At 40.4% G+C, this 23,779-nt stretch overlaps 2 protein-coding genes across 3 annotated transcripts in view; both read right to left on the bottom strand.

Annotated features, from left to right (window-relative positions):
- Nucleotides 1–1,462: 1,462 nt before the first annotated feature.
- LOC134875875 (C-C motif chemokine 4-like) lies at nt 1,463–2,432 on the bottom strand. The gene is made up of 3 exons (XM_063900584.1): nt 2,173–2,432; nt 1,983–2,094; nt 1,463–1,804 (listed from the first exon to the last, which is right to left on the bottom strand). Exons 1-3 carry the CDS (start codon nt 2,240–2,242, stop codon nt 1,711–1,713), a joined length of 276 nt encoding a protein of 91 aa, XP_063756654.1. The 5' UTR covers nt 2,243–2,432; the 3' UTR covers nt 1,463–1,710.
- Nucleotides 2,433–3,090: 658 nt separating this feature from the next.
- tbc1d14 (TBC1 domain family, member 14) overlaps nt 3,091–23,779 on the bottom strand; it is a 31,704-nt gene continuing 11,015 nt past the window's right edge. For both annotated transcript variants that reach the window (XM_063900583.1, XM_063900582.1), the window contains 11 exons: nt 17,289–17,413; nt 16,179–16,261; nt 15,918–16,035; nt 14,911–15,017; nt 11,844–11,924; nt 10,035–10,123; nt 9,752–9,823; nt 7,629–7,757; nt 6,555–6,664; nt 6,218–6,476; nt 3,091–5,484 (listed from right to left, as the gene is read on the bottom strand). In XM_063900583.1, the coding sequence (XP_063756653.1) occupies nt 5,428–5,484; nt 6,218–6,476; nt 6,555–6,664; nt 7,629–7,757; nt 9,752–9,823; nt 10,035–10,123; nt 11,844–11,924; nt 14,911–15,017; nt 15,918–16,035; nt 16,179–16,261; nt 17,289–17,413 (1,230 nt within the window). In that variant the 3' untranslated portion in view covers nt 3,091–5,427. The remainder of the gene's footprint in view (nt 5,485–6,217; nt 6,477–6,554; nt 6,665–7,628; nt 7,758–9,751; nt 9,824–10,034; nt 10,124–11,843; nt 11,925–14,910; nt 15,018–15,917; nt 16,036–16,178; nt 16,262–17,288; nt 17,414–23,779) is intronic.

The following is a 23,779-nucleotide window of genomic DNA, read 5'->3' as shown; positions in this document are numbered from 1 at the left end:
ATCATTTGTAAGGATAAGGGTTTTGGTAATCTAAGTTGAACACACCTGTATTTTTAATAACACAATAAATACACTTTTATTTGCTTAAGTTGTATATTTGGAGTTTATAAAAGTGATATGTTTTACCCTATGGTTTTACCACAACATCAAATGTGATGCAAAATTCATTTACATACAAAGAGACTAAATGTTAAGTAGGTTGGCAGGTTTTGTTCCCTTAATCTTAAAAGATCTAAACAAAAATGTGTTCTTTGATAATTATTACAGCTTTGAGCTCAAATTATAAATTGTACACCTTGTTATATGGCCGTAGATTAAATATGTGTTTGATTTGCATCATCTCTTTAAAAATAATCTGTTTCTGATAAAGTTTGACTAGTTTTAGATTAAATGTAACACTCATTTCTACGAGACTCTTGTTAAGTGATAGTTTTGGTCAACACTTAAAAGTCATAATAATAAATCTATATTTAAAAAAACTAGAAATAACAATGAGATGAAGTATTATTCATATCAAACTATGATCAGTTCACTGTATATTCTGAAGTGTATTAACTGATGTACCAAAAGGTGGCAGCATAATCATTATGACATTGAACAAAGGCCAGAATTTCTGAAGTTGCTCACCCAGGGTAGAATAATTCATCAAACCGACAGTGTGCGCAGTTTGACTTGATGATAATTGGACAATAATATGTGACAGAAAAAAGCTGCTTAAAAGTGAAGGACAGTGTGTAAAATAGAAATGAACATCTCTGCGTAACACATACTATACACATTTTAACTTTTGATAGGCAGTGTCCAAGGACCTTTAATCAGTGCCGGCGCTAAGGGGGGGCATTCGAGGGCCCCGCCCCCCCGCCAATGACCCAATGCCCCTCCAGTAGATCTGCTCTGGCGCCGACTCTGCCTTTAATGTGCTCGATCTGCATGCTGCCACCTGGATCCACAGTTACGCTGACGACATGCAGTTGACTGTGAGGCCATACAACCTAAATACTCTGACTTTGTGTACACCATTACTGATTTGATGAATTATAACTGTCCAAAAGTCATTTAGGATGGGATGGAGAGCATACGAGTTTGACTAAAACATAAAGGGACGTTATCCTTACAAAGGAGTTCATCTGGCCTGCTAGACCCGACCACAGGTAAGACATCTTTAGTCACTTTAGATTCTGATCTCTATTTTAAAGCTCATTTTAGTTTAACTAAATGTTCTTATTGCACTCTGTGTGCCTTTATTTTGTGTCATCTTGGCTATTGTAATGCTCTTTATAGTCCTCTCTATGACCTCTGTTTACTACTGCGATAATAGAACTATGTAATTTGGTATTGATTTTAAGAAAATCAGAGATAGCATTAAATTAGTACATATGATATTAATAAATTCCAACTACTACTCACACTGTCAGCTAAACATGCAGCAGGCAACAGGCAAAGGACAAATGGAGAGTAGGTATTCATTACATTGTTTTTTATTCTATGAAACGTTATGGGTGATACAAAGCAACCAAAAGAAAAAGCAAAAACACAAGTTGGTTATATAATATACCAATGCAGGATCATAATTCATGCATTTGGGGGTAAAATGCTTTTAAATCCTTACAGATCTACAAATTAACATCCAAATCATGATCACTTTGTAACATGCATTTTAAAGCAACAGAAGGCGCAGAAACTTTAAAGTCTGATGAGCGGGCGGGGGGTTTAAAAGGTCTTTTCGTCCAAACTTTTCATGACCTTCATGACCCAGGGAAGCTTCGGATCCACACAGATGTTACGAGACTTTTGCGTGATCAGACTGAAATAAATAAGTAAAAGCAGGAAGGAAAGGAAATACAAAAACAGATTAAAACCAAATACAAAATAGGAAATGGGGACTTATTATCTGACACTGTATTTATTGAGAAAAAAGACATTTGTGATTGTGCTTATTCAGGTCATTTTATTATACAAATATAAGGATTAAGTTAACTTACATGACTGCAGTCTTTGAGCATCTGTAGTCGGTCAAGTAATACGAGCGGATATACTTTTTGTGCACATTTCTTGGGTAGAGTTCGAAGCAACAGTCGTCAGGACCGATTCCATCTGGAGAAAAAAAAAGTATAATGAGTTGAGATGTATCACAGAATATGTTTTAAAGAATAGACTCTTATGTTATCTTACTGTGGCAGAACACTGAGGCGAGCAGTGCGTGTCCCAGGATGCAGAGCAGAAGGATGTGACTGGTCCTCATGGTGACTTCTGGAGGTTTCTCTTGATTCGATGATGAAGATGGTTATCACAACCGCTGCTCGTCTGCAGTAAAGGGCTTCTAACAAAGAGGTGGTGGGGTGTTGCGTTTATTAAGATCAAAAAAATATTTAAAAAAAAGGTTGCTGGTGTAAAGGAAGGAGGACACTGTGGTTTTAAGGCGACTCATTGCAAAAAAGTTTCCACTGTGTTTTTCAAAGGTTGAGGTAGATTACAGGAAATGCATGTGGTGAGCTCGGAGATGTCACTCAAAGTAAAGACATGATATACAGCAAAACCAAATGCTACAATATCACTCCAGCCTTTACAACTCTAAAGCCATGATAAAAATCAAAGGAAACACGTTTCTAGATAAGGACATGTTGGTGTTTTTTTACATTTCAGGGTGTTTTAACAAAGTGTCCTATGGTTTTAGGCTAAATATCGCAAAATGCTTTACATTTCTCAATTTAAAAGCTGCTTTAAGTCATGAAAATTCAATTTTTATGTGAAAGTAAATGTAAAAGAAATCAATCAATAAATCAATAAATCAATAAAGCCTGTAAGTATCTAGGCAAAAAAAATGCAACTAAAAAAAATAACAACAGGAAGTGCAAACTGATATTAAAATGTCCTACAAGGTTAAAACTGATGTACGCTTAGGTGTGTTTTGAACGTCTCAGTTGAAGAGCCTACATGAAATATAATGATAATGTAATGGGAAAAGTCTTGACTCCATTTTCTCATAATTATTTGTTCGGCTGCCTTTTGGAGTTGACTGAAGACCCGATTTGAAATGTGGGTGAGTCAAATGAAGTAGGTCAAGGGTAAAAATAAAACACGCTGTAGTGCTTCTGGTTGAATATGTACAGCTTTTTATTTTCAATAAAACCATTTATATACAGTTCAAGTGAGACAAAGTTGCATGGTCACCCTCAGCTGTCTCCATGTGAGTCTGTCACTCCTACAGTACCACAGGTCTCTTGAGGGGGGGGGGGGGGGGGGAGGAGAGAGCAAAACAAACAAAAAATGATAGCATATTACACTTTATATTCAAATTAGTTTGATTGAATGTTGCTTCATTGTGGATCACATAGTGATGTTTTCTGATAGGAGGGTAGTGTTGGTGCGAATGTCACTTAACACAAACACATAAACACACACACACACACACACGCACTTGCATTGTCATGACTTGAGCTCAAAAAAAGGATCAAAACAAACAACCCGTTTAAACCTGCGATTGATGACAAAGTGGTGATGCGAGGCACAACTCAAAGGCTTACATGTATGTGCAAAAAGCTTTATTGCAGTCCTGCGGTGTGTCACAACACTGGGGGGAGTAGAGGGGGGAGTGCGGGGGGGGGGGGGGGGGGGGGAGTGCATCGAGAAGCGTGATCAGAAAGTGTGCTGCATGGTGCTTAGCTAACGCAGACACCGAAACACAGACAAGCGCAACATGATGATTTACAAAGGAAAGGCGCTTCCTGTTTTTAAACCCATTTTAGAACCCTGCTTCAGCTGCAGTCCAGGCATTTAATAAAGTACATTTAAGCTCAAATAAATCATCATTAGTACAGGAAACAAAAGGGAGTAACAAGAGTTTCTTACGAAGAAATGGGAGCAGTTTCTGTGCAAAAGGGGCAAAAAGATATTTATCATCCTGTCCGGGATTATAAGGAAGATGGTCCTTCATTTATTAAGCTCAAGAAATCACGAACCGTCCACAAATAAACTGATTTCAAATCTGAATAGACAGAAAAGCAATCTGAATTTCACGTAAATTTTTATCTCATTACTCCTCAAACCAATGCTGGTAATAAAAACTCAACCACCAGTGACACATTTACCACGTTGTGAACGCAGCCACTCGGGGCCTGAACACAGCGCCATAGGAGAACAGCGGCCACACAGCTCCACAGGTGTTTACTGACGACCACATATGTTTAGAACCGGAAATTTGAGTCCAAACAACACGTTAGAAATGAAAAAAAGACACTTGCAACCTTTTATCATGTCTAGTCAACTCTATGAAAGGCTTTCTTGTCTTAAAGACGGAGATAACTGAATGAAAGTATCGCCATAAACCATCAATACTTGACAGAAGCCGAGCAGTTGCTACAGATGTCAAGCTGCCATGCCAAGGCCCTCAGATTACAGCGGCTACAGCATGTATTTGCTAGAATGAGGACTTTCTATCTCTTTAGGGCTGTAACTACTTTAATTGTTTAAATAGAGTGTGTGCTTGAGGGGGGGGGGGGGGCTCAGGAAAAACCCTTCATTTGACTGGAACAAGTCCTGTTTTGATAAATATGAATAAATACAATTCACACCCACACCAAGACATCAGGAATCAGAACACTAGCAAGCTGGAATGTACCTCAAACATCAGGAAAGGTCCAGTGTGACACTGACTGTTTGTTGTCGTGTGTTTTACAGCAGCATCATTTACTCCAGTTTCATCGACATAAATAATCTGTAAAATTCATTTTACAGGCAGCTCACAGCCTCTTTTTCTAGAGGTTTAAAACAAATGTAACAAAGCGGTGCTCTCGCAGACACCAATCTGTCTCCAGCGTGAAGGTGACGAGCATTTCATAGATTTTAACTCGTGACAGAGTTGACTTCATGGAATGGTTCTTGAAAACACACAAATTAAAAAACACACAGAGGATAAAATCAAAGTGAAGGACTGACAGAATATATGAGAAAAATAAGGTGCAGGAACAAAGAGATATCGCTGACTCAGGAGATGTTACCATATCTTTCCAGAGTTTTTGTTTGTGCTAAAAAGCCACATTTAGACAAAAGAGGAGTGGAAGTGTAGCTTCAAGGATTGTTGACAGCATTCAAATTTGAGTGGAGGATTAAAGTTCCTCTGAATTAGCCTGGTGTGTGTGGGGGAGTGTGATACATTATTCAGCCTCTACCAGCTACAGTTTCCCGCCTCCTCCTGGACCTCTGAGGGGAGGAGGGGTGCTGGGAGATAAATAAGGCCTCGTGTTCCTTCTCACTCCCCCTCCAGGGTGCTGGTTCCCGTTAGAGCAGTGAGGGAAGAGGTTTATCTCGGCGGCTACCACCAGACATGTTCTGCTGAGGTCAAAGGTCTTGCTCAGGCCCGTACTGCCAGCTGAGAGTCCACCGTTTCACTGCGAGCTGCAGGGGACCTGGTTCTCCTCTGATCTCAGCTCAGCGCTTCAGCACCGGGCTGCACCGCTCCGGATCGTTCTGTAGCGCATGCAGGACCTGAGAGACAGACAGAAACAGTTAGAGATGCACCAATCCAGCGGCTAGGACGGATGATTAATCAGTCTCATTATACTTGTAGGTCAGATATTCATAAATCAGTATCTCTGGAAAAAGTATTAACTCAAGCTGAGTGCCGTGTAGAAATTCAAATAGATTTGGCCCTTGATATCTTTATCACAATATTTTAGGGTTGATTGACATCCTTAGAAAATATCTTCACAATGTGGATTTGATGAATGATCATCTTTAAAGTGGATAGAAGGACTAAGCGGGTAAAAGCAGAACAGTCTGGTACATTCAGAAGACTTCATTTATCATGGGGAAAATTGGGTTTTATTTTTGAGTCAAATAAATTAAAAGATAAATAAATAACAACATTATGCTATAATAACAAACGTTTAAAAAACAATGTCCAAAAAAAGATTAAATGACCTGCATAAGAATAAGCAAAACTTAAAATAAAATATAGTAAACATATTTATATAAAATAAAGCAGTTTAAGTAAAGATGTGACTATACTGCTACAAGATATAATGTATATAGAGCAGTGTTTATTGTTTGGTAACATATTAATGCTACGTTTCACTCTGTTATGCAACCTTAAACCAGAAATATCTACACTCCCGATACCACTCTCTAAGAGGCCTTAAATCACAGTCCTGATATAATATCAATAAATATGGTCCAGCCCTCGTATCAACCTAACAATGCCATTTCTCTGACATCCTACCTGCGCCCACTTCCTGTTGCGGCTGGTCATGTGGATAGCGGCGATGTGCTGGAAGAGCTGATCTGCGGGGATGAGGTCAGGGAGGCGGGTGAGGAACTGAGCCATGTGTATGAAGTCCATGGGGGTGAGGACGTCCTGGTAGAGGCGCAGCAGGCCCAGCCCCGTGCGGAACAGGAACTCCTCGTTGTCTCTGCAGAACACGTCCCACACCCGACACGCCAGGTCCAGCGGCAGGGACTTACTGTACAGCGTGAAGATCCTGCAGGGAGGGAGACGGATTCAATTTCAGCAGATAAAAACAAGGAAGAGCACGTGCAATGCAGGAAGCAAAACTCACCAGTCGATTAAATAAATATCAGGGGTCAAGTTGTTTTTCTGGAAATGTGCAAAGAGCTTTGGTAGGTTTTCTTCAAAGAACACTTCAAAAGCTGCAAAGTAAGTCAACATCTGCAGAGAGAGGAGAAGGTGGTCTTACAGAGGGACAACACACAAACCACATGAGTGCTCAACAACACGAGTCATGTAGAGGAGGTAGACCAGTGATTTCTGCGGTGTGGGGTGGCTTACATTAGATAGACCTGCTACAAAAAGCTACACCTACGCTTTGATCAGATATTAGTCCTCGTGCTGTATGTATGTATGTACGTATGTATGTATATGTATCTATATATATATATATATTTTCCTTTGCCAAGTTCACTGATAATAATGATGAGCCTTTAGGCCTCTCCTTGACTCCAAAATAATCTGATTCCAGTTTAAATGTGAATATTTGCTTATTTCCTTAGTAGTCTGCCAAACTAATCATATTAAGACGTGGGACTGTTGTTCAAACTAAATAGATGCTTGAAAGATTTATCGATAATGAAATACATTTTAGTAGCAGAACTACCTTAAAATGATAGTCAATTACCTTTAATACCTAAATATACAGTTTGGTATTTGAAAAGTGACTTTCTGCTCTAATATATTGCTTCCAAAGTATGAGTGTCACAGTATCAGATTATTATGACACAACTATCGTCGCCAAAAGAAATCAGGATAACAACATTATTACGACATCTGTATGATTCCTTTCCTACTTAAATCACTGACCACAATATCTTCCATCAGTCAAATTCATCCTTTATCTTGTGCTTTTATCTATTTCTCCCCTCACTCAAAATACGAGTGCAGGGAGGAAGAGGGAGGGTTAGCCAGAAGTGTAAAATAATAAACGAATGGATATTATGTAACGGGAGGGGACATTTACATGGTTTAACCAAATGTTTATTATTAACATGACATTACTATTACATGTTTTACATATTATAGATATCGATACACCCCCATTCCATGGCCAGGAATTAACTTCAATGTTACCAAGCTGTAATGGTCCCAAAAGGCATCGGTGTAATGTGTGTGTACTGACAAGGCTGTGGTCGACTCTGAAGAAGGCCATCTGACAGGGCTTGTTGAGCAGGTTGGCAAAAGCTATAAAGGCATCGGCTGTCTCCAAGTTCAGGATGAGCACTGCTGCGATGAACGACATTCCCTGCACCTACACACACACACACACACACACACACACACACACACAGTTTGTACAAGCAAACACAAAACCCCCCAAAGCTCTCGTCTTACTGGGGTCTTGTATGTGGAAAAAAAAAAGTGTTACCATGAAGCGTATATTTTGACTTCCGGCAGAGAAAAAAAGGTAACACTTGGTAATGGTAAGTTTTAAATATAACCCTCATTTAAACAGTTGCTAACTGAAAGTACGGTATTCATCTTATCTAAAACTGTAATTAACAATCACAATAAGATGATGTTTAATATGAAAATTAAAGAAGGATAGGGAAATGAAATGCTGACGCAGAGAGATGCAAAGAAAAAAACACAGAAGCCTGCACAGAGGGGAATGCATATAGTGTGTGTGTGTGTGTGTGTGTGTGTGTGTGTGTGTGTGTGTGTGTGTGTGTGTGTGTGTGTGTGTGAGTGTGGCAGGTAATGGGTTGGGGGTCAGTGCAGGAAGTCACAGTCATTTCTACCCAAGTACACACAGCGTGGGACTGCAGTAAGCAACAGCGAGGTAAAAACCACAGCATCTACGAGTGGCTTACTGACACACACACAAGTTCATGTGAGAGAAAGAGCATACATCGTGTTTTTGCTGTTTGTGTACTGCTAATGTCTTATTAGAGTTTGCCGCTGGATAAACACTGAGAGGATGTGTGAGGTATTTTGTGTTCTGCAGCGGGAGGGTGGAAATCAGAGAAAGTGACCGCATCCAGCTCTATGGAGGTGTAGCTGACATCATTTCACACATTCCTCCAGTTCAGTGAAGCTTTGCCCTTATCTGCCCGATAAAATAAATAGCAAACATAAGCTTTATTATCCATTTATGAATATTAACAGAATTTGAATTATGGTGGCACCCATGGATATCTGAAGTTTAGAAAGTACCTGGTTTGAAACCTGTTTTAGTAACCATTCATTGGGTCTGTGCTGGTATCAAGACATGGAGGTTCTATTTGCACCAGGCGAAAACTGTTACACCACAGCAACTCGGCTATTTATTTTTTAGGTTATTAACAGGAATGACATTTCCAAAAATATCTATAAATTCAATACATAATCAAATGTATTCCCAGGTGTAACTTGCACTATTGACCATGGATACCTGGGTGCATCTGTCTCTGCTATACGAATATCGTTGTTGACGATAGAAACCCGGGTGCAAATAGCATCCACCATCTGTGTTTCAGGTTGCATTAAACCAGTATTGTCTTGATAATCCTCATATTTTTCTGTAATACTACTAATAGTGCCAATATGAAGTTATAAACACTTTGCACTATGATCACTATATGTTTTTGTTGAATTATTTGCTATGTTTTTGACTTTATATCCTCATGTTTAGTTCCTGTTGTTTAATTCACTTGTTGTCTGTGGATTTGTATGTTAAAACACTTTGTTAACTATATTTTGAAAGGTGCTATATAAATAAAGTGTATTATTATTATTATTTTTTGTATCAATAGCATTCCAAGTAGCCAGTTTAGAAGCTAATCCTAAACTAATAAAAAGATACACTGGGGCTTGTCCTTAAAACATTATGTTTTTGGACTAAATAATCCCAATAAAAACCAAACAACTATGGGATAACAGCGAGAACCTCCTGCAGAAGGCTCACAATTTGATTGAAGTCTGAGTTTAAAAAGATTACTTTAAGTTTTGGATGTTTGCAATACGCAGACAACTGCATTTTCAGATTGCACCTCGCACTGAGTGGAAACCCAATATTGGAACATTCCAGTCAGGCAGACCGCAATCAAACTGTAGGTGTTTTGTAGGAAAGCTGTGCTGTGTCATATTTAACCTTCATGATAGGCAAGTGTTACTACTGCAGGAGCTCAGAAATAAACCACAGGAAAAAAAAGTGAGAAGTCTCAGTCTTCTTAAAAGGCACAGTTCACAGAGTGAGACAAAAAGCATGCAAAGTGTTTGTGGAACACATAGGGATGTAAACGCTGAGTTGTGTGTGGGACTTACGTAGCCGACGTCGGGCCGGTAACAAGTGTATGCTCCCAGAATGCTGTGCAGCACATCGTGATATGGCCCTCCCTGATGATTAACAAAGAAACATTTTAGAAGTCATAAAGCACACTCAAACACACACCCTGTCCCAGGAAGTGTGATGATACAATAATATCAGGGTAATGTTACAGAGCTCCTCGCCAAGGTTACCTAGGATACACATTGAATGAAAAGGCTGAGGAGACATTTCTTTTGGAACAGAAGTATTATAGGATTGCTGAGCTGTTTCTTCACTGACCTGCTGGAAGATACAGAGGTGGGGGAAAGTTCTGGAGATGTCCAGTTTGATGAGCTCCAGGCTTGACTCCCGATCTGACGAACCAGCATCTGGAAGACACGGGACAACATTTAGAAACAACAACAATTGATATAGGATTTGAAAAGGGGCCCTGTTATGCCTTTCTGGGTTTTCCCTTGCCTGTAGTGTGATATATAGGTTTTTGTGCATGTAAATGATTTGCACAGAAGTTTGTGTACCTAATGTTCCTCTTTTAATTTTCCCATGCCACATCATTTCTCTGTCCTGCCTTTAGTGTGTTTAAACCTACCAGTATTTCTGTGTCCTGTCTGTTTATTTCCTTATTTCTTCAGTCTGTTTTACATGTGCTTGTCTGTCTTCTTTCCCATTGGCCTATCTGCAGCTCTAATTGTTGCTCCTTTCAATCTCAATCCCTCTCTCCAGTGCTTGACTTGTAACTCAGGAAAACTCCGCAGCAGAGGAGGGGGCTCGCTATTACCCATATAACCAATATTAAGGGTACAGATGGTCACCTATACAATCAGACAACATACAGTAGATTCCAGGAAAGGCCTTTAGTGAATAGCTAGGAGTAGTTCAAACATCTGATTTGTAATGTGTGCTCATGTGCAAAGTGAGAAATCATTATTTTACGGTGGTATTTACTCTACTACTGGATCTTCACAAACTGCTACCAAAATGAAATCCATTAAACAACTATAACAAATATTTAGTTTCCAAACCAAGGTGAAGGAAAGCCAAGGGAGAAAATCAATGTTTCTGAATCTCAAACGGCTCCATGCAAGAATTGACTAATCTTTAAAGAGCAGTTAATTAAGGTGAACAAAAATATATTATTTAAAAGCTACACAAATTAATATTACCTCATATACAAAGAATGTGAAAGGTGCACTTTGTAACGGACCCACAGACAATTGTCAACCAACTCTGCAGCTCCTCAGCGAAGCTCTATACAATATCTGTGCTTTCAGTTGCATCTGCATGAACAGCTTGGCACCTAACGGCAGACGCCATGATAAAAAAAGAAACACTTTACCTAGAGGATGGTAAACACGGTCTAGCATTAAGCACCCTAAGAGTTGGATATTCTATTTCCCTTTGTGGGCTCAAAAATTGAGCTAAAATGCAATCCTGAGATCCAAAAGACATTGTTAATGAGCAAGATGAATAAAAGGAGTGAGACTTCGCAGAGCTTTTGAGTACATTTTTAAAAAAAAACAAAGAACTAAAATACATGTGATGAGTTTGGCTATTTACATATTTAGCACTGCAACATAAACACAGTATGTTCATAATGATGTCAGATCTTATTAAATGACTGAATAGTGGTCTTCTCCATTGTTGCTTTTAGTCATAATCAGGAAACAAAGACATTTCACAGAAATTGCATTTGCGCCATCTCACTGACATTTGACACAATCGCTATTAAAGGAAGGATAAAATAAAACTCTAATTGAATTATTTCATCCAACCCCGGATGTTCTGTTTGTGATTAAAACATGATAAGCTCCAACACATTACACTTTATAGGCTAAGGGGAGGGACATCTCTAAGTTGTTGACCAATCACAACAGAACCGGCCAGCTAATCAGAGCAGACTGGGCTCTGGTTTCAGACAGAGGGTGAAAAGAGGTGCTGCAGCACAGACAGTATGAGAAAAATAAAGAGCTTTAAACATTAAAGCATGGAGACATGTCCCAGGAGAGACACTACATACTGATATACACATGAAAATGAGCAGAATAGGGCCCCTTTAATCTGGCCAACAGCACAGGACCATGTCTTTACCTTCAGCTTCCGTCTCTAAAGACGAGACTGGCGTTGTCCTCCACTTCTCTTTGGCCCGCGACAGACAGATGTTATACAGCTCTGCAGGGACACAGAACAATCAATGAGAGAAACAGAGGGCGACTGAAGTGGAGAACGTGATGACACCACTTCCGATGATATAAGGATTCACATTTCTCTGCAGCAGTTACACTGGAGTTGATTCAAGGGAAGAAATGTCCCTCCATTACCAGAAGACGACCATCATGATGCAGTGCGTTAGACAGCCTGAGATGTCTCTGACATGTGGCTGCCCTCTAGTGATGAGATGTTGGATCCAAATAATGAGCTTTCTGAGACATGGAGCTCTACTGTTTATGTACAGTGCCTTGCAAAAGTTTTCACCCCCCTTGGATTTTTATCTATTTTGTTACATTACAAACTGTAATTTAAATGTTTTTTAATCTGAATTGTGTGTGATGGATCTGCACAAAATAGCCTAAGTTGGTGAAGTGAAATGAGAAAAATCTATATAAAAAAAGATTTTTCTAAATAAAAAACTGAACATTGCGATGTGCATATGTATTCACCCCCTTTGCTATGAAGCCCCTAAAAAGTTCTGGTGCAACCAATTACCTTCAGAAGCCACTTAATTAGTGAAAGGAAGTCAACCTGTGTGCAATCTAAGCGTCACATGATCTGTCAGTTTAAACACCTTTTCTGAAAGGCCCCATAGGCTGCAACACCACTAAGCAAGAGGCATCACACCATGTAGACCAAGGAGCTCTCCAAACAAGTCAGGGACAAAGCTATTGAGGAATACAAGTCAGGGTTGGGTTATAAAAAAATATCCACATCTTTGATGATCCCCCGGAGCACCATCAAATCCATAATCTTCAACTGGAAAGAACATGGGACCACAACAAACCTGCCAAGAGGGTCACCCACCAAAACTCACAGACGGGGCAAGGAGGGCATTAATCAGGGAGGCAACAGAGAGACCAAAGGTCACCCTGAAGGAGCTGCAGAGTTCCACAGCAGAGACTGGAGTGTCTGTGCATAGGACCACAATAAGCCGTACACTCCATAGAGCTGGGCTTTATGGAAGAGTGGCCAGAAAACCATTACTTTGTGTTACAAATAAGAAGGCACGTTTTGAGTTTGCCAAAAGGCATGTGGCCGACTCCCTAAACGTATGGCGGAAGGTGCTCTGGTCAGATGAGACTAAAATTGAACTTTCCGGCCACCTAGGGAAACGCTATGTCTGGCGGAAACCCAACACATCCCATCACCCCAAGAACACCATCCCCAAAGTGAAACATGGCATCATGCTGTGGGGATGTTTTTCAGCAGCAGGGACTGGGAAACTGGTCCGAGTGGAGGGAAAGATGGATGGTGCTAAATACAGAGATATTCCAGAGCAAAACCTGTTTCAGTCTGCATGTGACTTGAGACTGGGACTGAGGTTCACCTTCCAGCAGGACAATGACCCGAAGCATCCTGCTAAAGCAACACTCGAATGGTTTAACTGGAAGAATTTAAATGTGTTGGAATGGACTAGTCAAAGCCCAGACCTCAATCCAACTGAGAATCTCTGGTTTGACTTGAGGACTGCTGTTCACAAGCGGAAACCATCCAACATCAAGGAGCTGGAGAAGTTTTGCCATGAGGATTTGGCAAAAAACCCAGTGGCAAGATATGGCAAGCTCATAGAGACTTATCAAAAGCGACTTACAGCTGTAACTGGGGCAAAAGGTGGCTCTACAAAGTACTGACATTAGGGGGGTGAACAGTTATGCACGCTGAAGTTTTCTGTTGTTTTGTCCTTTTTGTTGTTTGCTTCACAATAAATTAAAAAAAACACACCTTCAAAGTTGTAGGCATATTCTGTAAATGAAATGATGCAAACCTCCGAGGAATCCATTTTACTTCCAGGTTGTAAAACAACAAAACATGAAAAATGCAAAGGGGGGTGAATACTTTTGCAAGCCACTGTATGTACAATTTCTCTTTACAGTGCAACAAACACAGAGCAACTAGTTCATAAAAATGATTAAGTAAATAAATGAATTGTTTTAGAAATGATTATTATAGCATTATGTATAAAACATTTCACAAATGATCCAACACTGTGAATCAGTGGGGCTGATATGAAGGATGAGGAGAAAAAAAAGAAGCTTTTACATAAAAATTCTATTTCAATATGCAGATTCCATAAATGTACATCATGTTGTTTGATGTAATGTCGACTGACTGGGAGGGGTGGGATAAAGGGTTGAGTGAGTGGATACCCCCTCTTATTATAACTCTTTATATCTTTAAGGGATGATAATTCTCCAAGTTTTACTACAATTGTCAGACTATCACTGGATTATTATTTAGATTTAGAAGAATTTTGGAAGATATTTTAGGCAAGTTCTGGAGGTACAATCAGCGTCTTATGTTCCCTCGCAGATTCACTGACATTTGCTAACATTGACATCGGAAACAATAGATAGAAGTGACATCCTCAGGAAGTATAAGCAACACTGCTTCTAAAAATATGAGTATAATATCAGTGTGTCACACCTAACTTTTATCATTTACTTCTGTAACTTTAGAACCAATAGAAGTATAGAAATGCTAGTAGTAGCTTTAGCAGCAGCATTACACGTGGGAATCATGTCACTGAGCTTATGGAAAGACGGACCTGTTTGAAGGGGACCGAGCTTTGTACGAGTGTGTGTTTCTGTGTGTGTGTGTGTGTGTGTAGTGACAGTACATAGGCCTGTGCTCTGTTTAAAAGGTTGAGTAGTACAAAGCAGAGAGTGTGCGCTTATCTGTGAGCAGCCCTGAGGAGCTTTCACTGAGAGATATGAAGGTGCTTTTGTAACGTGTGAACATACCTTTGCAGTGTGTGTGTCTCTGAGGAATCTCCACACTGCATTGATAGCTCATTAAAATGCTCTTGTACTGGGGGAATCATTTAAAAGTCCTTCTCCATAATCGACGCACTCTTGTTTCCTTTTCTATTTATTCCACTGATTCAATTAACACAGAAAGAACTTCTATCTTTATGTGTGTGTGCAGTCACAGTAATGGTGCGTACCGTGTGTGATGTTCAGCTCGTTGCCCACGGCCAGGCTCCACACTTTGCCCCGCACACTGGGGGGGATGCCCTGCCACCACAGGTCCCTCACGCGTCGAGACGTACACCTGGAGGACGGGGAAATGAGTGTTGAAAGTTGTAGAAAAAAGACACACCAGAGGCTGATAATAACTGCGTATCATGGAGGAGCAGCATTCACGATTACAGCCACAAGGGGGCAGGAATTGACACCCCCTTTAAAACCCCTAATCCTTATTTACTCCTTGTTTATTTCCCAATGTCATCAAATAAACCAAGGTCTCTACAAACACCGCGCCAACACATCAGAAAAATGTGTTTTGTTAACCTCACTCTGAATCATTATGTGTGTATATGTTGTTTGTATACTGGCCTACAGCAGCTGTTCAGCGTACACTCTCAATGAGGTGACACCTTAAATGGCCGTGTAATGATTTAATGCGCTGTTAATAAGGATGCCAATTATTAATTTACCATGTAGGCCTAGAGGTCTTGGTAATCAAAGATAGCACGGTATGCTACGAGAACAGTCATTTAAAATGGTGTTTTCATTATGATAACATCCTCATTTGTTTGCCAGGATCTTTAAGTGCTACTCATTCATCAGCATAAATGTGAGGAGGGTTTTTGCTATGGGTAACTGACAGTAGAAATGACTGTTCCGTGTGCTATAGATGCTCAAACTGTGCTTTGTAATTGATTTCTAAGATAACCGCTGACTCACTGAGGGCAGCAGATTGTGATTAATCTGAACCAAAAGGCAGCTTTTCACCTTTTATTTTCCACAACAGGTGAAGTTACAATAAGATATATAAGAATATATAACATAAGCTGAAAAGGATTGCCCAGTGTTTTGTGTAAAAAGGGACAGAAATGAATTAAAACGTCTTTGTTTAAGGCACTGCTCTTTATCAAAGAACACCCTTTGTTCTGTTTGATTTCTTCATACATAAAAATTGCCTGGAAAATCTGTATTTCTTTCTACTCACGTTGTGCTCCAGTTGGGTAAGATCTCCTGGTTCCAGATCTGGGCGGCTGTGCCGATGCTCTCCTCCAGCTTACAGCGATCCTCCAGCTGCTTCTTCCTCTTCTGAGCCTCCTTCAACTCTACAGACAGGAATGAGGAGAGAGGTGGTTAGAAATAAAAAGGAGGAAACATTAATGTGAGAAGTGGGGATAAAGACAATCCTGTAGTAGTGTGCCAAGTTTAAAAACTTTGGCATAAGATAATAAGGGAACCGGATCCTCACCTCTCTTCTTGGCCTGGGCCACCATCTCCTCATACTGCTGTCGGTGTTTCTGGGCCTCCTCGGCGGGCTTGGCAGGCAGATTGCTGTAACACACATCAACGCAGGGACATGGATTAGCCACTATGTGTTCTCAGAGCCTTACCTGAATTATTCATGTTGACCTAGCTTGCGTGACACAACACATGTACCCTTAATGTGCTCCATATAAAAAAAGGGAATTAAAAATACACATCTCCAACTGGGCTATTTGTGCTGCTGAAAACCATGTTATACTCCAGAACAGATACTAAATTGAACTTTGTAAACAGGAAACAATATATAGTAAATAGTTATGTTCAAGATTTATTTGACACTTATTTTGTAAATATAAGTGATAGAAACGTATTTCAGTCATTTATTTTTATATTACAAATATAATCTACATTTTATTGGGTTTTCTTTGAGTGTTTTTTCTGCTCTAGCATTCTAAATGTCACTATATATGCGTTTCATTAATTATAAACAGCCAAAAATGAGTCTTTGTGCTGTTATTAATACCGACAAATGCTTTTTATTTTATTTTTTTAATTAAACCAGTCATAAAACTCATTTTCAGTATTCTTTAGATGGGTTTTACCAGTAGGGGGTGACAGTAAAGAAGGAAAGGCGGTGGGAGGTTGCACGCAGCGACTGAGCTCACATTTTGCCAGTCATGGTGTTAGAATAAACTTCCTTTTGTTCACACAGGAAATCAGAGCTATTGTTTCTGTTTACTACAAGCAGAAATTCAAATCGTGTGACTGTGCAGCAAAACTGAATAAAAAATTAAGCCTGAAATATGTCTATGTGGGTGACTGTTGGAAAAATGTAAGAAAGAAAATAGGGTAATGGAGCCAGGCTGAGGGAGGGCCATTAAACTTTCAGCAGCGCCTCTCTTTTACCGTCTGTGATGCAAACGCTGGAACAATACTGAATAGTGTCTAATGACAGAGGAAGGAGGAGTGATAAAGAAGGAATGGGGGTAAGATATAATAGAGGCGACAGACGGGGCTATACTGTCTGATAAGCAGTGGAGAATGTGGGATAGGCTAATATCCCACAGATATTTGACAAGTGTCCGTGTTTACATACGCAGGTCTGTCCTCCAGTATGAGTGCGGTGGTGGAGAGGGGCTCAAAGTCCAGGTTTTTCCTCACACCGTGCCTGGGAGACGTCGGGTTGCCAGGTCCAGCTCTGCCACTCTTTGTTTCATATTCCTGTGGACAAAAAAAACACTCAGACAAAAAAATAAAGCTTACACACGGAGCTTTAGAGGAAAAACAACCTGCTTTCGCTGTTCATTAGGTGAGCAATGATAAAAGGGAAAATTGGTGGATTATTTGCTTTATAATCCATGTCAAACTACAAAATAACTTGCCACAAGCTGCCCTTATAAATCATGTTGTGGTTAGATTTGCCACAATTTAATAGCTGGCGAAAAATGTTAAAGAAATAATGAGGACCTTTTGTGTACGTTAGAAACACTGAGAAACGTCTTGACAACCTTGTGACAATGCTCTTTTGGCCTTTGAGCATTTGTCAGCTGGTGTCTAATGAGTGTCAGCCTATAGGAAAAGGAGGCCATGTGACTTTCAGTATGAAACAGCAACCAACACAAGGTTCACTATCAGCTGACTCCTGTGTTTGTGTGTGGGTTTGTCTGTGTTCATCTTCAAAGAGCACACACAGTTCAGGGAAGACCTTCAGATAAAACTCAAGATTGTCTTTCTGGTTGATTAAAAAGCCATTGTATTTAGAACAAGTGCAATACGAGCACACACACATGAACACGCTACATACTGTGTGTCCAAAATGGCCTCCAGTGTGGGTTGAGCTGGTTAATAATGTAGGCATGAGGAAGGCAGGCAATCAGTTTAACACAGCGCTGCCACAGGGCTGTTCACATTGATCCCAATACAGACAGGGAAATCTATTCCCTACAATAGCAGTGTGTGTGTGTGTGTGTGTGTGTGTGTGTGTGTGTGTGTGTGTGTGTGTGTGTGTGTGTGTGTGTCACAGATGCTGCCCATGTTTATTACCCCCCTTTGTGCTGCGTTTTTTTCCCCAGAGCCAGGGGGACCAATAAAGGTAATTTAATCAGATCCAATGAGGCAGGGCATCAGAGATTAAAAGTAATAGACATAAAAAACACAATTCCATTATGACCTTTTGATAATAGCACCTAATATAAAGTTAAGTTCTCTACAAGATTAATAAAGTAGGCCATAAAAAGAAAAAAAAACAGTCAAAACAATCTAAAGAAAAGTGTGAGTCTTAACTTAGCTAAAAGTCATCATGCTAACTAGCTCACAAATACAATGCTAACATTGTATGTTTAGCGGGTAATGTTTACCATGTTCAGCATCTTAGTTTTTGAAAATAGTCCAACATTGTAGAACATAATTATTTTTCTCGCTGATTCTTACACGAGAAGATAGAAACTCTCCCATGTCTGCTATGAAAAACCTTGAAACTGGAAGCTAGCCCAAATTTGTCAAAAGCCTCTACCAACAACTTTCAAGCTCATTAAATGTGGGGCAGCTAGGGAAGGGCATTGTTTATATTTAAAGCAAAAATAGGAGAATGGTACAAATCTCACCCAATTGATTTCAAGAAAACAGAAAATAAAGTGAATTAAGTTAAAACATTTTTTAAAAAAGCCAAGAATTCAGCTTTATATGGGGGAGAAAAACACCAAGTAGCATTCGCCAGTGTTTCCACTGCAGGGTATCATCTTATCTACACATAGCAGGGAAGCTATTTAAGTGCAAATAAGAAAAGGAAAAACAGGACCAGAGATAGCCGAAGGGAAACTCTGAGAGTACAATGCCTCTCCTGAGGATTGGGCATTAGTAGAAAGCAGTTGACACAGAAGACATAAATAAATGAGGGAAATGCTAAAGTGAGGATGAAAGTAAAGAGTGCTAAGAGAACTCCCCTGTCGCTGGGAAATGGAGGTCATTCATGGGTAAGTCTGCACTCAGCACTGGGATGGGAGCCGAGTGCTACACAGAGGGCTGAGTCACCATTCATGTGTGTGTAGGCTGCTTTCCCCTACTTTCCTTTGCCATCTTTATCCTGACTTCCATCTTCCCTGCATCTGTTTGTCCATCCCTCACCCCCTTAGAAGCTTAGTGACTTCCTGTGGAGCCAGTTGTTTACTGCTGTAGCTGGAAGGCTAACCTTAATAAAGCTAGCTAGTTTGAAACATGCTAGCCACTAGCCCTCTAGCTAGATTGTTAATGGTCAGTGAGCCAGAAAGCTAGCTTGGGGACTATTGGGACTTCTTTTCAAAAGCAAAGGAGGCCAGGATATTCCTCTATTTATGAATCAGAATAAAAACACTTATTTAGTTATATTGTTCATCTTACTTAACGTTATTTTGAGAAACAGACATCCACATTCACAAAACCACATGTCCCTTGTGCGATTGGTTGACCAGGTATTGATTTTCTTTGTGCTTTAATGAACAGGTAACAAGGATGTACTGCTGCTGGGCTTTTTAAAAGACAGTGTGTACCCAAGGGAACAGCAGCAGCTCGATAAAAAAAACGTATGCCAGAGTTTAGGATCCTGAGAATAGAAGGATACTGCAGGAAGAGAGAGGGAAGAAGACAAGAGGGAGGCAGATATGGGGGAGGGACCATTTGGCATCTGTCCAGCAGCAATGCAGGTGCAACCAACAAGGTGAAACATAAGACAGTGTGTGTGTGAAGCTGTACTGATAGGTGTATAGAAGGGAAGGTACATGAAGTGAGTGGTGGAAAAGTATGTGAGGTTGAGAAACTCCCTAAAATGAGATATTAGCTAAAACAATAACCATGGACTGATTGTGCAACAGCAAGACACTGGGGCTGAATCCAGGAAAGGCTAACCACATCACACTCCTTCTCCTCTCAACAACTAGTTCAACTGGTGAATCAGCACTGGGGCTGAATGTTATCAGACTTCAAACAGCTCCCTCACAGGAAAAGATTTATAAAGCTTTGAGTCTCACAGAATGTGAAACTCCACCAATCTTTATTTATTTTGTTCATGTCTGATCATTAAGTGACATTCCTGTGAAAAGCCATCTTGCATACATAAAGTTATATTTTTCTCAACGATGGGACGAAACACCGAGGGTAGAACTTTATCTGTGTATGTAGCTTTTAGCTGCAGCAATAGCGACGGTATCCCATGATAACCTGCTGCCAGGGCAACCGGCTTTGTCATGCTGGCTCTTAGTTGTTCTCCAATTTCCTGTTAAAGCTGCAAGAGCGCTCTGGGTGCCTGACTGGCTTTCACGCTTGCTGCCAGTGGTCTTTATGCTTTAAGACTAAAAGACATGACAAAAGCAGCACTCTGGAGATGTTTTTAAACTGTTTCACACCATGTGGCCCTAAAACTCTTACACAAAAACAATAAAGTGCTACTTGGTAATGGCATGTTTTGCAAGTTCCTTCTATGTGCAAAAGGGAGCTTACTGGCACAAATGTTGGTAAAACTGTTCTTTCATATGCTTTGAATCTATGCATTATACTCAAATGAAAACACAGGCTTTCTGAATCTACCAGACAAAAGGCCGCAGCAGGGTGCATAGCATGGTTTCACCACATGCCAATCACAAGGCTTCTGACTGGAAACTGCTTGAGGCAGTCCCAGAGTAGATTTCAGAAGCCCATCAAGCTCAGAGCGACGTGTCCATGAGTCAGATGGCTTCTGTGTGGTTGGCAGTGCAACAGGTTAATCAGAACTGTCCAAATTCCACACCGTGACGCCACTGATTTGTGTTAAATTACAATAAAAACACATTTATTTATTAGCATTCTAAAATAGGAAAAAAGTGGCCTTAAATGGGGCACTCTGCTGTGTCCATTTTAAATCAGAATATAAAAGAAGCACCTTTTTATTTGTGGGAAATGATCTCCTAAACTCCTGTTCAACTGTTTTAATGAAGTCACAGATTTAGTAAATTTGCATGGGCTGTGTAAGGAACAATAATAAGGATCCATCAACAGAAATGTAGACTTGAAAATGCTCTGTTGCAAGTTGCTATCATAAATAGATATTCATAGATGAAGAAAACTGCAAACAGCCCCCATTTAAGAGCTGATACCATATCTTTGATCGGATATATTTGAATGAATTTCAAACAATGATTCATTTTGGACACAAACAACAGTTACCACAGGGGAGCTGGGGATTCTGTTAGTGAGGCTGTGCTGATCTGGCAGCTCTCTTGAGACAAAATAAGAAATATCCAAACAAACAGATGGAAGCTCGAGCACTGGCGCCAAAGCATTTTGAAAAAGAAAATATCAGCATGCTGGAAAGCGTAAATAAACAGTGATTCAGCAGGCTCTCTAACTGCATCAGCACGCGTTAATCCATTGACAAACATAAACACATACTGTCATACTGTTGCACGTGCTTTGTTGAAGTTAGGGCTATAGATGCAATGCAAATGGGTCATCTACGGGGTAGACATCATCAGCCAGGATATGATAATATTTCTTAGACTGCCACCACTACCAAGCAGAGCTACGACAAGCTGAAAGAGAGTATTATGTGAAATCGGAGCCATCCTCTTCCTCTGCAGCGTTTCTCTCACGCTCCGACTACCAATGCCCTCTGATTCCGCCAGACAAGGAGACGGGTCACCCAGCTCATCCACTTGTCCTCACTGTGCAAATGCTCACTCACCATGAACGCTGCTGTTCCTTACAGTCCTCCGCTGGGGATCTGTTTCCGAAAAACCTTAGTGTAGCGTCATCGCTGCTCCTGGCAACACGACACCCAGGAACGACAAGACGAGGAGGAGATCAGAAAGGAAGGCAGAAGGACAGTCAAGCTGCCAAAAGAGGGACACTCCCCGCATTGGAGAGGATGCAGCAGCAGCAGCATGACACCCCTCTATTCCCCCCCCCACCCACTCTGTCTCTCTGAGTACTGGCGCTAGACTGAGCCGCTCTGCATCAAGTCTATGGCTGCTGCTGTGCGTGTGTGTCAGCAAATCAGCACCACCGTCTGTTATTAGTCACCATCGCTGCACTGAGAGAAGCTCTGTGCTCTGCTAAAACCTGGCAGCAGTGATAGTCAATACCAGAGCAATGGATCAGGTTTCAGCCACTGCCTCTCCTTATCCAGCCAGGACTTAAGTATTGATGCAACTTACACATCTCCTGCTCTGAGAGAATTTGTTCCTCTGCTAATTGGATGTTTTTCCCTTTATGTTGATGCAGTGGTTGCCTAGCAATACTGTAGCTTTAACAAGAAACAGTATTGTGATGTTTTTTATTTGGAAGTATTCAGTGTCTCACTCTCAAATGGTTATACTGTGAAATTCCTTTTCTTTTTAAAATGTATTATTGTAATAGTTATTGCATAAATGTGATAAATTACATTCAGTTGTTGCATATATAATTGCTGGATTTTGGTATTACAATATTAGATGACAGATATACAATGCCCCAAGGCTATGCATGTATTATTTATTCTTACATGCCATATACATCTTTTTATATATATTTTCAATTAAAGTTTTTCAGTTTCAGTCCAATAACTCAGAAACTCAAACAGCCTGAGCTTCTGCAAAATGTAATTTAGAGTCTCAGCGGGGAACAGCTTTTTATTCTTCAGCAGGCAGCAATTTCACTGTGCCCAGACATTCTACTGAGGCCCCGAGATATATTGAAGTCCCCAGGCTGAAATGGTGTAAATTAGAATGTAAAAACCTGGTTCACAGCGTTCTCCCAGGGGAACTGGCTGAAAGAGAACACAGTGTGTCACGGAGAAGCTGAACAATAACGTTGGCAATTAAAGCATTAAACACACAGAGCGAACTGACCCAGCCTTTGAACGGCGGCAGGACAAAAGCCTGAAAACCTAGCCGTGTCAACTGATTCCCGAGGTTCAATATAGGGTTACAGCCGCAGATGAGCTGCAGATAAGAAGAGCAGCATGACAGTTACATTAACCATTACAACAAGAGTCAACCAAACATGTTAAAGGGAGGATATGTAACCTCTCTGAACTGCACATTACCAGCCTTTCCATCAGGTTAAAAAAGTCTGTTAATGTGCAGTTCAAACAGTGTAGACCAGAAGAGAGTGCTACTTACGTGCTGTCAGACACTGGGATAATGGTAGACCAATAACAGGCTCCTACGGGCTCTAATTAAACGCTGCCAACATGTTCTTTGGTTTATTTTACCAGAAAGGAGATGCTGCGGTCTTTAATTGGCTTTAAGACAACCTGACTGCCTTTTGATTGGTGGTGGGAAATTATAAAAAGGAGTGTAAAAAGATAGCCAAGCAATTGTTATCATAAGTGCTTGTGTGGCTAAGGGAGCTAAAAAATGTTCTATATTGGAAATAGTCAGGCTACAGCGACATAACTCTTCATCTAACTAAAGATAAATCATTTCCCCCTAAAAATAAACAACTTATTTCAGGTATCATTTAGTAGACAGAAGCGCTAGCTCCTGAAGATTTCTGTGAATGGCTACATGGTAAGGGCAACGCGGCCTTGTGCTACTAGGAGATGTTGTTGATTCATTGCTGTTTAATATATATTTAGCCCTGACCTTTTGCATATATTTC

The sequence above is a fragment of the Eleginops maclovinus genome, chromosome 14 (genome assembly GCF_036324505.1).
Source record: "Eleginops maclovinus isolate JMC-PN-2008 ecotype Puerto Natales chromosome 14, JC_Emac_rtc_rv5, whole genome shotgun sequence".
NCBI classification, from domain to species: domain Eukaryota; kingdom Metazoa; phylum Chordata; class Actinopteri; order Perciformes; family Eleginopidae; genus Eleginops; species Eleginops maclovinus.
This window is presented reverse-complemented; position numbering and strand designations above follow the sequence as displayed.

Excerpts from the sequence above, each read along its gene's own strand:
- LOC134875875 (XM_063900584.1), bottom strand. The coding sequence starts at position 2,242 with ATGAGGACCAGTCACATCCTTCTGCTCTGCATCCTGGGACACGCACTG. Across the intron at positions 2,095-2,172 it reads CGCCTCAGTGTTCTGCCACA|ATGGAATCGGTCCTGACGAC; the intron begins GTAAGATAACAT and ends TTTTTTCTCCAG. Across the intron at positions 1,805-1,982 it reads TGCTCAAAGACTGCAGTCAT|TCTGATCACGCAAAAGTCTC; the intron begins GTAAGTTAACTT and ends TATTTATTTCAG.